This window comes from Syngnathus floridae, chromosome 1, assembly GCF_059516105.1.
Source record: "Syngnathus floridae isolate MCC-2025c chromosome 1, RoL_Sflo_1.0, whole genome shotgun sequence".
In the NCBI taxonomy this organism is placed as follows: Eukaryota; Metazoa; Chordata; class Actinopteri; order Syngnathiformes; family Syngnathidae; genus Syngnathus; species Syngnathus floridae.
Genome location: NC_142413.1, coordinates 13,250,737 through 13,264,884, shown reverse-complemented (window position 1 = coordinate 13,264,884; position 14,148 = coordinate 13,250,737). Strand labels below are relative to the sequence as shown.

At 42.1% G+C, this 14,148-nt stretch overlaps 1 protein-coding gene across 2 annotated transcripts in view; it reads left to right on the top strand.

The window, feature by feature from the left end:
• The window catches only part of efnb1 (ephrin-B1), a 62,104-nt gene extending 48,401 nt beyond the window's left edge, over positions 1-13,703 (top strand). For both annotated transcript variants that reach the window (XM_088371588.1, XM_088371578.1), the window contains 3 exons: positions 735-827; positions 6,578-6,694; positions 10,161-13,703. In XM_088371588.1, coding sequence (XP_088227714.1) covers positions 735-827; positions 6,578-6,694; positions 10,161-10,555 — 605 coding nt within the window. In that variant the 3' untranslated portion in view covers positions 10,556-13,703. The remainder of the gene's footprint in view (positions 1-734; positions 828-6,577; positions 6,695-10,160) is intronic.
• Positions 13,704-14,148: the final 445 nt, after the last annotated feature.

The window sequence follows — 14,148 nt, the reverse complement described above, 5'->3', positions numbered from 1 at the left end:
CGGCATATGAAACACACACACACACACAGATCCACACAATGCCTTGCGCATAGCCACTCAGTGTTAAGGTCAGCGCTACACTCCGTCTCCCCAGGTCATTATCATAGGCCCTAAAATAGACAGCCAATTGTGTCATGGTGTGTGAAGTGAGCGTGACATTGAATAAACAGCCCTCGACCCTGAGCCCCTCGCTCATGTCAGACCAGAACACATACTTGAAAAACAAACGCAGAAGCTGACACTCACAATCTGCACAACTGGACACAGACAAATATTATTGTTGCATTTAGCTCTCTGCGCTACCAGACGGCCATGGCACATGTGGCCCCGATCTGAGAAACTGGAGGTGCCCGAACTCTGGCTGGTATATCTCACGACTACAAATAGATGACCCACTCAACCACAGCCAACAATAACACACACATGCTGACCATGGCCTTCTCATCAACCTCACAATCCATTGTCCGATTTTCATGTTCAATTCATTTGATTTCACTTTATTATGTTAATGAGAGCTGCAGTGTAGAGGTGCTGATCCTTGTTTTAGGGTGAGAATGGCTAATAGCTGCAACGACTAATCACTGCTTGTTTGATAAATATTGATCAGTCCTGTGCGTTACGGACGTGCTCATTAACTGGTGTATCCTCTTTTCTCCCATTTCTCTGTCTTCCTCACCCCCCCCTACCTTCCTCCCTGTCCTTGCCCATCTGTTCATCTCTTTCTCCCCCACCAGCAACCTCCAATGGAACAGTGGAGGGCCTGGAGAACCGCGAGGGAGGCGTCTGCAAGAGCCGAGCCATGAAAGTCATTATGAAAGTCGGACAAGGTAAATGTGTACGCACCTCCAGTGTAGAGCACAATGCAGCGCTGATGCCTTACAGCCATGTTTCACTTTGCTGTGACATTTTCATTTAGCACTCTGTCTGTGTCGAGTGTGACTGCCTGCCGCTGGCCTCCAACAAGGCTTCTCCTATTTTATTATTTTTATTTATATGTCAGTGTGCACACATTCAATAGATGATCTATCAGGCACAACCAGGTAAAGCTAATAAAATATTATACAACAGCCCTGCAATAAATCCAAATCTTATCTAGACACTATAAATGTATACAAGATATATTATGTAAAGTTTTTAATACATTAAATATAATCTTACATATTTATTGTGTATATGTTACTTTTATTAGACTTTTTCCAAACATTTCATTAATTTCATTATTCATTATTTCATTATACAAGCATACAATTCTATATGAAAATTGTGCGATATTTAAATTACGTGGGCCAATATCACGATGTTGATATTTTTTGCATTTATTGTGCAGCCCATTAATGAGTGAATGTCAAGAATGTTGTAATGATGATGGTGTTGTTCCAAAACAATGACAACTTCATTCTTAAGTGTAAACTGTCCAAATCATAATTCATGTACGCATAGGTGCTTGTAAAATTGTTTGCAGTTTTAAAGTATTAGTATTGTACTACTAAGTATTTTTGTTTTTCATTGTAACATTAAGGTCATAAAACTTTGCTTGCTTTTGTTTAGAGTTTTATCAGTATTAATATTTTAGGACTAAGTATTTTTGTTTTTCATTGTAACATTTAGGTCAAAAAAACTTTGCAGTGTGGTTATGAAGTACAAAAAATGAAGCTTGTTAGTATACATATATATATATTTTTTAATCCATCCACGTTGGTTAGCTTATCCGCTGCCTCACAGTGCAGAGGTTGTGAGTTCAAAGGCCTTTCTACTCCAGTGTCCTCCCACATTCCAAAAACATGCAAGTCTTTAAATTTTCCATAGGTCTGAATGTGAATGTGAATGGTTTGTTGGTTGTGATTAGCAATTGGCCCGAGAGCAGTTCAGAGATTGGATGGATAGAAAATATACATTACATGCAGTATGTCACAAGATAGTGTTAATTGTTTTGGCCACAATTTCTGTACAAACATTATACATTGTATGTATAAAAACACATTCCATTCTGTTGTAGCAATTCAATGTAAAATCACTATTTATTAGCATTTAGAACAACATTCTCCACATAAATCTTTACAGGATATAAAAGGTTTTGGCAATGCATCGCTCCACAATTATGCTGTTGGTAATGAAACATCAAAAACTAATTTGTCAACCATTATTAAATCATAGTACAATCTTTGTTCTATTCATATTTAATCCCACATCATTTAACAAATGTACCTGCACTTTTTGTTACAAATAAGGATTTATGAATGTGTGCAAGTCATCAAAAATAACATTTAAATACTTCTGTTAATCATAATGAAGAACTCCAATTACACACAGTCATGGTGCATGCATAGTCGTTGTCATTTTGCACTGATTTGTAGTTTATAAGCCGACATAACATATACTTATATGTGTGTATGTTTTATGTGTGTGCGTGTGTGTGTGTTTGTGTGGGTGTACTGTATGTACTGTATGTGTGTGTGTGTGTGCACTTGTAAGAATGTATGCACGTATGTGTACGCCTATGAATGTGTGTGTGCGCGTGTGTGTTGGTGTGTGCATGTGTGCATGTATATATACATACAGTACATATGCATACACATACACATACATATGGTTTCTTTATGGCCTTTCATGTAACTCAACTGGATTTTTGTCATGTGTTCTCAAAACTAAGTTGTGTTTGTGCATAAGCGGTTAGTGGGAGCCAAGTGAATATACTGGACGTAAATAATTGGGGTTTGTTTAGATATGTTTAGACACAACATTTGCTTCGCACCATAGTTTACTTACTCAGCAGATTCCCATATCATGTATTTGAGAGGGTGCCGCACACAGATGTGTAAATACGTATGCACCGTCTTTGTAGCATTCTTGCACGCACCCACGCTCGTACTAATGTCTATCTAATGGCATGATCTTTTGGCAATGATTTTCCGGAAAGAAAGGGGGCGGGCTTGCATGTAAAACACACACACTCAAACACATACACACACACACGTGCGCACACGCACACAACTGCAGATGTTTATATGTGTGTTTGCAAGTTGATATTTGAATGCTAGATAGCAGAATGAGCGCAGCATATCCTGGCACTCGATTGAAAAATAGAATCTAATGAGCTGCTGATGTTAGCAAGGTCGGCGTTAGAGCAAATTCAGCCGATACAGTGAAAAAATACCCGCAATCATTTCACAAACAAGCAGGCGTTGCATTATTCTTCCATGTAGGTCACTTCAGGCATCCTGCAAGCTGAGATCTCACCACCAAAAGACAACACAGCTGCATGAGTGCAGGCAAGCTTCGACTTTAGGTTTTAGTAAGGGGAAAACAAATTTGGGTGCTTAATGGAAGTCAAAAGCAAACATCTGACGCAAGGAAAGTTCTTGGAAACTTCTTCTCACTTCATTTGTGTTCCTGTTGCTCCCGGCTGTTCCTCATCTTCAGGAGAGCATGCGCTTGCAAAATGGTTTGAAGCGGTCTGTCACTCACAATCAGTGTGCCCTGAAAACCCGGTTTAGAAAGATGCAGTCTGAATTTTTTTTTTTTTTATATATATTCAGTTGATAGAGTGCCTAGCCAACCCAGAAACAATTTGGCAATGGCCTGTGAGTAATGTCAGCCCTTATACTTGAGTTTTATTTTAGCTTTCAGTTTACCAATATGTGAAAAGTGGAAAAATACTCTACCATACATTTCTAACTCCTGTAACCAAGACTGATTGTAAAACTGCATTTGCTTTTGTTGTACCGAAACAAAATTGATGATTAACATTTGTAATTTGACACAGTTCTAATGATATTTGGAAAACCCAACTTCAGTTCATTTCGTTCATTTAATAGAAAAGAAAAGAAATCACACACAAATGAAAAGTGCATGCGCTATGAATGGAATCTGGCTGAGTGTTTTGATGCACTTGAAACGACTTCCATATGCAAAGACGAAACATAAAAAAAGAGACATTCCCCATTAAATCACTTGATCAGTTTCATGATTTTTAATTGTTTCATGCAAAAGGCTAGTTAGCCTGGCAGCTCCTCCCCTTTGCTTCAATAAACTTAGTTGCCCTGCAGCCATTTCCTGCTGTGTGGTCTGACGTGCTCATTAAACACAGAGATAATGTACTTTCAGTCTCGGTCGTCTTCTCTTGAGATGTCAGGCTGTAAAGTCTAACCCACTTCCTTGGATGATGGTGTGACATTGAACATTCAGAATTACAGATAGTTATGCACATTAAAGCAATTACACCATTTGGCGCATGTCATTTGTCATTCAGTGCTTTAAAGAAATAGTGTTGTCAACCCATCGTTGTTTTATGTCCAAACCATAATTGAGCTGTGTTATTAATATGTGAGCCATTGCACAATTCTTTACATGCCACAGTTAATGAGGAGGGTTGTTTCATTTTTCAGACTTTAGTGGTAAATTGGGAGAAAAAAGACTTCTACTGCACATATTGCATGGCTTTGGCGGTTATGGGTCAGTGTAGTCATGTTATTTTCTTAACAACCCTTGATAAAAATGTGGAACCCACAAAGAGGGCATTTTCACCTAACTACAAAGCATTACGTTTGGTACAAAATCCTGCTTAATTCTCATAAGATCGGGCTCCACCAAATCACAGCAATCTCAAAGCATTTTTGAGTTGGGCCATGGTTTGAACCACATTTCTATTTTTAAAGAAAGCCAAAAAAAACTTGAACAGGGAGAAAGAAACAGACGGACTTGGGGCGGGGCAACACCTGCACCGGTTTGTGGATAATTTATGAACTTTGTGTCGTTTGTATTTTGTTATATAATTGAATATAAGTCCAATTCCAAAATGGTGGTCCGTGCTTGGCTCCGACCCCAGATGTCATTGTGTTTAATCCACATTCCCTCTGTCTCTGCAGCCCAGTGCCAACACTTCCTGTAGCCAAATCTCCCATATGTCCACTCCCCCTCCTTTTGCACTTTGCTCCGCGGGTTGCAATTTGGTGACCCATCACAGTGTGCAATATGTGCATTGTTTTATCGCGGGCCATGTGACGGTGAATCATCCATGGTGAAATGATTCATCCTCTCAAGTCATTTTACCTTCAAATGTTTTGTATTCCGTCTGTTGGGCCGTTTAGATAAGCATCTGTCCAAATTCTGCACCTCCGTTGTTGTTCAGTACTCTTTTGTCTGCCGCCATCGAGCCGCCCAACTCGTTGGAAATATGTTGACTCACCTCCTCGTATGCAACTCCCTTCCTCCCTCCTTCCGAGCCTCTGCAGCTTTATCATTGTCTCCCTCAACCCCACGCTCCCCTCCTCGCCGTCTCCCTCCTTCTGGCGGCTTGGCACTTCTGACTTCGTCGCTGTCTTTATAGCTAAGGGAAATGTCAGCGGTACGTATCGAAAAATGGGTCAGAACACGCAGCGAAGCAGGCTGCACATGCTCATTGGGTAACAAACACTATTGGGGCACGTGAATCGGATCACTGTGTCCCCTCACATCAACCGTAATGTGCGAATGTTTCCACCTCGTACTGCTGTCTTCTCATCAATTATTGACACTCCACCAAGTCTCACGGCATCGCTCACGATAGTGCCGCGCTCGTGGTGAAGTGGTGGCCTGAGCATTAGGAAGACAAATGTGTTAATAGTGTGATTGTGTTTGGATGCTCAAGATGTAACAAAATGTTTGCGTCTGCAAGAATGTTACTACTTTTCCTTCTTTCTCGCTTGCCTCATGTTATTTCATGCCGGGTTGCATACAGAAAATACACGTAGCATTTCGGATCGCATGCAAAAGCTGCCTGCTCACAAACACTCGTCCTCACACGTATCCCCATGAGCGGGCCCGAGGCACATGCAGATAAAAGGCCAGACAAACGAGGTGCGTCGGATATTGTAGCGTGCAACCTGTGCGACCGGCCTCGCTAATAGTTTATAAGCGTCTGCCGCCCGTGCCCTCGTAAAAGCCGCACGGCCGACCCACCGGTGGTGCTCACCGCACAAAGACTTCAAAGTACGCGTGTTGAAATCACTACAGACAGACTGATAAACTATCTGGTTCCGTCACGTTCCCCTTGGAGCGACCCCTCCTCTTCCTCGACTCCCTCTCCTCTTCCTGCCCTCCTCCTCAAAAGTGTGCCTCTTTTCAGGCAGAGTTAAAGCCAGTGCAATAAATAAGACATATTATGGCCTTTTAACGTGATGAATAATGTAAAGCAATAAAAAGTTAATATATAACGACTTCACCCTCATTCTGCCATGCCTAAGTGTATTGTAAGTAGAGTCTGGCTTTTGTGTGTTTACCCGTGTGTGTGTGGGGGGGGCTGAATGTCTCCGTGTCAGAAATGTCTGCTGATGTAGATGTGAGCTCATTTTTTTACGACATGACAGGGATTCTGCTGTGTTTCACAGACGCTCGCTAACTGGTCCTTCCTCTTTTTGTTCTTTCATGGTGACTTCGAAGAAGCTGCCAACACGTGCAAAGATAACCTTGTCTGTACTGTACATGAAAGCTTTGTCAAAAGATAACACAAATGATTCCGTTCTCGAGCAGACTAACATGCCATTGTGATGCCGCATATGTGCACTGCCAACGACTGACTTTTTTTTCTCATTTCCCACAGTCCCAAATGCAGTCAACCCTGCAGCGCCAGAGGATCCGCAAGATAACGCCATACCGGAGTCCAGTCCAAATCCTCTAGACCCGGATCGATTGGGACCTGAGATGCCAGGAAATCCTGGTAAACACTCTATGCTCTCATCAGAAAGTAAATGTTAAAAATAATCAGAGCCCACAGGCTATCGCTAAATCATCATATTCTATTATTTTTATCTACTTTGATGTGGCACAGGTGGTAAACAAGTGTGAAAGTTTAACTCAATATTACACATAAAGTGTGTGCAACATCCAAGACTGTATGTTAATTGGCCACATTAGAAACAAGCACGCCATTTAATGAGATCTAATACAAGATTTTTAGAAACAATCTTCCCCTCATATAAATAACAAAGCTTATTGTAAGTGCTCGCATCACAGATTATTGAATGTCTGTTGCAATTGTGTCGACCTCCAAATCAATAAATAGCTGGTGCTAAACTTCACTCACTAACAAATGGCACACATGATTGGCAATGGGTGTAAAAATAGTGTAGACCATGATATTTAAAAGGGGATTTTGCTCTTTAAATAGAGCTGATGGTTTTCACCATAGAAAATGGGTTTCAAAAAAAGTTTAAAAAAAATAACTGCTAATTTTAGGGAAGCCAGCAACCATATTTTTCTTTGATTTTGCTCGCCCCGATGAACAGGGAGACAACACTTGGATCAGTGGTACTCACTAGGCGGCCGGCGTGCCTTTTTGTGGCCCTTGAACAGTTGCGGCGCTCTGCAAGATCAGACAAAACCAGTTTAGTGTGCAGTCAACCAGCCCATTCATTATGTATGTGAAGCCGCGGGTGCATGGAGCAGGTGTGCCCTAAATGAAAAAAGTTTACTTCGCTATGTGTTTTGGTTGGATCATTATCTGTGTGTGTAAGTGTAGTTTAATTAGTGGCATGACACAAGTCACATCTTGTCAGTATTGGCCATTACTTGTTGCACCAGAATGTGCGCATTGATTACATAACATGATATATATTAGTATGTGTACTCTAACAGCATTCTTGATATCGTTTTTAAGTGTAGTAATTTATTATTGTTGTCAGTTATTTTTATTGACAAACTCTTTGGATTTACATACCAATCTGAATTTTGTTATTATTTCTGACATTCTAAGTGTTAAGCCCCAATATATACGTATTTAATCATTTATTTATTCAAGTTTGTACTTCTGTTGCTTAAAATGAAAACGACATTTTGTTATAAACATGACAGTATGATCGCATGCCACAGTTACTGTCTCTTTAGTTTGAAAAATATATTTGTGGCCACTTGGGATTAGTATTTTTGCTGAAAAAACACTATTTCGCCACAATTTTAGTTGGCATCTCAAAAATGTTTACGTAAGTGGAAAAGTTCTGCCTGCCACGTCTCCATGTCCCTATGGTACGCTGGTAGAGATGCTATTTGCAGACACAAAATTAGCCAGCACAATTCATCTTAGGTTTGATGAATCGCATTCCATGGATTGAATTATTAAATTTGCGTATACTCCAACAACAATGTGCAAAATGAACTAAATGGCAATTTAGTGCACTTGCCAGATGAAGTTCTGGTTGTGCCCGGTAAGTAGATCATCTCCTCCATCTGTTTGCACCCATTTCTGCACATAAAAAAATTGAGTGACTCAGGGTCTAAGAGTTATGCCTAATTGTTTGATTATCTTTTTTAATCTGGATGAGAGAGCGAGAGAGAGAGAGACAAACACCTCATTACCTTTTACATTGTATTGGAGCTCATTAACTTGTGCAGGTTTATCCATGTCGGATGAGTGCTTACTTTATAATTGAATTAATGACACCTGCAATTAGGATTACTTGTAGCGATGGTTGAATAAATCATTTGAGCCTAGTCGGATGCCCCGAGCCCTTCTTGTTTACCTTTGTCATCAGATGTTGTCCTTCCTTTCAAGATCACTTTTCACTTTTTGACTTACTTCACAATGTGTGCATGAATACTGTACAAACACTGTATGTATACTGTACATATTCATACATGGGCTATTTCCGCGAATTCGCGGATTTCCGCAGTTTTTAAAATTCCAGATAATTCCAAATAATTCTCTTAAAAGTTAGGGGAAAAATCGTATTTATTTTATTTTTGTTCTCTTTCCGCAACTCTCACCTTCAGAGATTTTTTTTCATTCCGGGCCCATGCCTAATACATATACGCGCATGTGTGTGTGTGTGTGTGTGTGTGTGTGTGTATATTTATTTGTGTGTGTGTGTGTGTGTGTGTGTGTATGTATATATATATATATATATATATATATGTATGTGATATATAGGTTTTTTACTTCACCGTCTGGCCCATTGTGATAAGGCACCCCTCCATTCAATAATTGCTTATTTGACATTAGCTGATCTATGAAACGATTTCCTAATATCCCTTTTCCCTATACTCAGGCTTTTTACCTGTCTGCCTCTGTTAGATCAGTGATTATGTCAAGTGAATAGGTGAAAGGTGGAATGAAAGAAGTGTCACTGCGGCTTGAGGAGCTGATATTTCTGGAATGAAATTTCTGACAGCCTCGTTCCAACATTACCGTGTGCAAAATGTATGAAATTCTTGGCGCCTCTGATTGCACAGATAAGGCAAGGGCTCGGTAGCTTTCAGTCGTGTCATTTTCCTGTCATTAGCCTGAAGGCGCAGCGTTCGGCTTCTCTGCCAATGGTTAAGTGCGCAGTGGTCAGTCAAGTGTGCAGACATAGTCATTATGTAGGATGGCAATCTCCACGCTTATCTCAGGAGCGAGAGGCTCCTCAACATGTTGCTGGAACGGAGGCTTGTGGACAGTAAGAAGGTGGTGCTGCTGATAATAGGTGGGGGGGGGGGGTTGCCAGCAGCTGGAACGCATGGAAAACCGATTTGGTTCTCAGATTTCACTCACCGGAGGAGCCAATCATTCTTTCTCATGTCAAATAACAAAAACTGCTGGTTCCCCTCTTATTTGTTATTCCCCACCACCACAAACCCCTCTTTTAAAATAAATGAAGGATGCAAATCAGATGTTATTATATCCCCGTGTCAACTCGTTAAAATTTTGCTGTCCACTCAAACGATCTCCAAATTCTGTGGGAGGCATTGCTCGTAGTTGGATAGTTAGCATGGTTGCTTAAAAGTGTACCAGTATCTCAATATTTCACTGTTCATCAGATTATCAGCGCCTGTAGGTATGTAAAAAAAAAAATTATGATTAATAATTAGTTCTTCACCAGGAAATGCATTTTCTTTTATTCAAAAGCTATTTAGACACACATACACTATTCAAAGTACTTAATGCCCCTATAACTTTATATGACGTTGTTAATACATGACGATACTCAAATTATGCTTTTTCTTTAATTTGATGTTGATCTTTTTTTCGTAAGCACCTTTCTTCCTTGCTGCGCTGTTAAACTCGGTTACAGCAGGCCCTGCAGATATGCCCTAAAGTCACAACCAATTCTCAAAGTGTTTTTTTTCCCCCAGCTGGCAAATGACAAGCGTAACTACCGGTAGCTGCTTGTTTTGCGAATGTTTTAAACCCTGGCTCCTTCTCTCCTCAGACACAATGAACCAGGACCAGTCCAATTCCTCTGCAAACTCGGACGGCATCCTGGGCTCCAAAGTGGCCATGTTCTCGGTCATCGGGGCGGGATGTATCATCTTCCTTTTGCTTATCCTCCTCCTGGTCATTCTGCTCATCAAGATGCGCAAACGGGCCAGGAAAAACACACACTCGCAGCCTCGCCCCTCCGCATTGTCACTCAGCACGTTGTCCAATCCCAAGATGCCCGGGGGCACTGCTGGCACAGAGCCCAGTGACATCATCATTCCGCTGCGGACAGAGAACAACTACTGCCCTCACTATGAGAAGGTGAGCGGCGACTATGGGCACCCGGTCTACATCGTTCAGGAGATGCCCCCTCAGAGCCCCGCCAACATCTACTACAAAGTCTGACGCTCAGCAGCGGAAGCAGCCCAGAGGAGATTCGGATTTCTGTTCTTGGAAGACCACTGCTATTTGTTGTGGGGACTTGATAGTTACTTCAAGCCCGTGTTATTTCTACCACCTGCTGCACAAATCTGGAGAGATGCGCACGGACGAATATCTAGACTGATGAGAGAGATTTATTCTGTGGGTTGTTATTCTTTGGCTTGTTTGGAAATCCCCACCCTTACTTCCTCCTCCCTTTACCTCCCACCTAGTGTGTCTCCGTTGAGGGGTGGCGGGGGTGCGGGTGGCTGGAGCGAATCAAAAGATGGAACTTTCTGGTTTGCTGTCCCCCTTTAATGGACCGGATGTAACCCTAACTGGCTCCCTAACGCTACAACACACAAACCTTGCACGCTAGCCAGGAACAGGCATTTTGTGTTGCACGAGTGTGTGTGTCTGTACGTGCACCTGCGTGTCAGAGGGGGTTCCATGCCGGGCCTGGCCGGGCCGGAGAACTTTCCAGATAGCTCAGGTATCAGACACAGTGTGTGACATATTGTGTTCCTGTCCCTTCGCACCTCGGATATTTGCCTTACTATTTTTGATGGAGGACTTCCCTGATTCAGTTCACAAAGCAGTTGTATTTTGTTAGACTTTTCCTACAAGTGCACAATGTATAGAGTTAAATAGATTATCATTATTATTACTCATCACACCCCTCATGTCATCCATCACAGTAGAAACCTGCGCCGTTGCTATCAAGGTAGTGTGTCTATTTTCCCACGATCTTTGCCATTACTCTGGTATTTATGACCTACTTAAGTGTATTTTAGGGTGCGTCCTGTGTGTGTGTGTGTGTGCGTGCGTGCGTGCGTGCGTGCACATGTGTGTGTTTGGGCATGCCCAGACCTGGGACCTGAAACGACCTACTTGCTTGGGGAGTTAGAACAGTTGAGTTTCTGTATTGGAAGCTTAAAAAACAAGAAGCCAAATTCCTCCAGCATTCCACTTGGATCTATTTGAACATGTCATTATTTCTGGTGAGCGTGGAGGATTTTTGTTTAAAAAAAAAAAAAAAAAAAAAGGCAACAGACGTGTTTGCTCCAGTTTGTGGTGCAATGGTGCAAGTAAGCAGTTTGGGCTAAGGGGTGGTTGGCCTACATAGTTAGGTTATCCTATGTAAGTTGAATGGCTAACCACAGATGGATACACTATCGTCTGATGCCAATTGGCTGCCATCTGTTGATGAGTCAGTGGAGTTCACACTAATATGTGCCATCTCAATGCCCACGTTCACCAGCCGGGGAGGAGAAAATGTCGGGAGTTGGCTTTAATTATGGAGGAAGACGGCAAGCTGAAATAGTTTTCTTTCTCCAGGCTCACACTGGTTCTGGTGGGAATTAGGGGTGGGGGGGTGCGCATAAAATTCCACGGTTAAGGTGTCGAGCCCGTGAGGATAGTGGAGCTGACTTAGCAGCAGCAGCAGCAGCAGCACCGGGAGCTTGTATTTGTGCGCACTGCAGCTGTAGCACACATGTCGCGTTGGAGTTAATTGCTTGTATTTGCAGTTTGCGTGTGTGAATGCTTTTGTGGTTGAGCAGACCTGTTTGGGGACAGGAAATAGGTGCTCCACTCAGCCTGGCCGCCAAAGTTAGGAGCACATAATGATGTGTAAGGGGAGAGGACGACTATTCCTCAGCATGCAAGCTGACACACACGTGCGCACACGGACACATTAAGACTGACGGGTCCAGGTTGATCTCCGGGTCAGACTGCCGCTTGGTGTTTACTCACCGTTAGAGGCACCTATCATCTTCAGCCACATCCATGGATGTTAGCCGCTGAGTTAAAAGGCAGCCCCGTTCGAGGAGCCCGGGAAAGACTCTTGCGTGTCGTTAACCTCAGAGTTAACAACCTAAACAGCTGCCTGGGCTTTTGTGGTCCTGTGTTTTAACTCAGCATGCAGCCCTCAGCGTTCCTCTGCGAAAAACATCGACATCAAATATTTTGCTTTCAGATCAGCGTGCCCCCACCTTCACCAGCCAAGGGAGTCATTACCACATCACCGCAAACCATATTTCATTTTCATCCATACTTGTGACCACTTAATGTTATTCAAGTTGGGGGAGAAACATTAAAAGAGAAATGTAAATATATGCATAGAGCCCAATTGAAGATGTAATTTCACCTGAACACTGCTTATAAGTAAAAAGAAAAAGAATGAAAATAAAATTAGAATTTTGTAATGGAGGATATTTGTAAATAGCTGTCTTTCTAAAATGTGTTTTGTATGACTCCTTCTTGTCTCACTTTGCAATACGTCTGTTTTCATTTCTTCCCAAGTCAGCCATGTTATTGCAACAATGCTGTCTTCTTTTGCAGTGTCCAGTGTTGTCTTTGTTACCGCAAGTGTTGCAAAAAAAGAAATAGTTGGGGGTTCCGAGTTTTGACGTGGCCATTCAACATACTTCTTGTTGTCTGTGACACTGAGCGGCTTTGAAAAGGAGAGTTCATTCCAACCACCAATGACAAAATCCTGCCCATGTTGCAAGCAGCACTTAACCATGATAAACGAATACTTTGATCAATTCCGGTGTTTATGAGTTACCTACACTTCCGCCTACGGTATACAGTATAGCAAAACAATAAAAGATGAAACTCGTGTCAGTTTTAATAAGCACAGACACACACATGCAGGTGCGAAGAAGCGGGGGAGGAGAGGAAAAAGAAAAGGGGCCATGTATGACAGTGTGACCGCTCTCCAATAAATCATCCGCTTCCCACCGCTCATTATCTCCCAGGCTGTCCTTTGTTTTACTTTTTTTTTTTTGCCGCCACCTCCCTCAGCCCTTGTCATCCTTCTAATTTAGCACGTGGATGTTGCTCGCCATGAGCCTCACCGTAGGCTGATGTCTGCCATTGTTCAAAGCCACAGTATTATTTTTCAGTGTGCATGTATAAGCAAAAGCTGTTAAAATTGTTTCCCTATGTTTGAATCATTACTGTCACATTTTATTATTTGATTTCAGTTTTATTTTGCATCCAATTTTTTTTTTTTTTGCCGCTTCTCAGCGTAACCTATCGGCACCAGCTACAACGGAACGACAACGTTCCGCCAGTTTGGAAAATACGTACTGCATATTGATCAATAAATTTTTCCCATGGAACTTGGCCTTTCTTTGTTCTGTCTTTGTTTTTTCCCAGCAAGCTTTAACAACACAAGATTCTTTTCTCATCTTGCTGACCACTTCATAGCGGAGGCAGGAACTAGGCCGCCCACTCTCGCTGTGCTTCCCGCTCACACCAACACCAGCTCCCCTTCCCCCCGGCTCACCCTGGGGGTCAGCAAGACACAGATGGGTTTGTTCTGATACATTAGTCAGATTGAAATCACACACCGGCTTCAGAAATTCATATTCGGCGGGTGTGGTCACGCTTTTTAGTAGAGTAACTAATATCCGTATCAAGCCACTCTGCCGTGTTGTCCGCCGAAATTACATTTCTTCATACATGATTACATCTGATTGGCTGCACTTTGCCTTTCCATTGAGTTTGTCTGAAATTACAGGCTGTGTTTATCTGACTGAAGAGCAAATTCCCCGTCCTTGGTGAAAGCA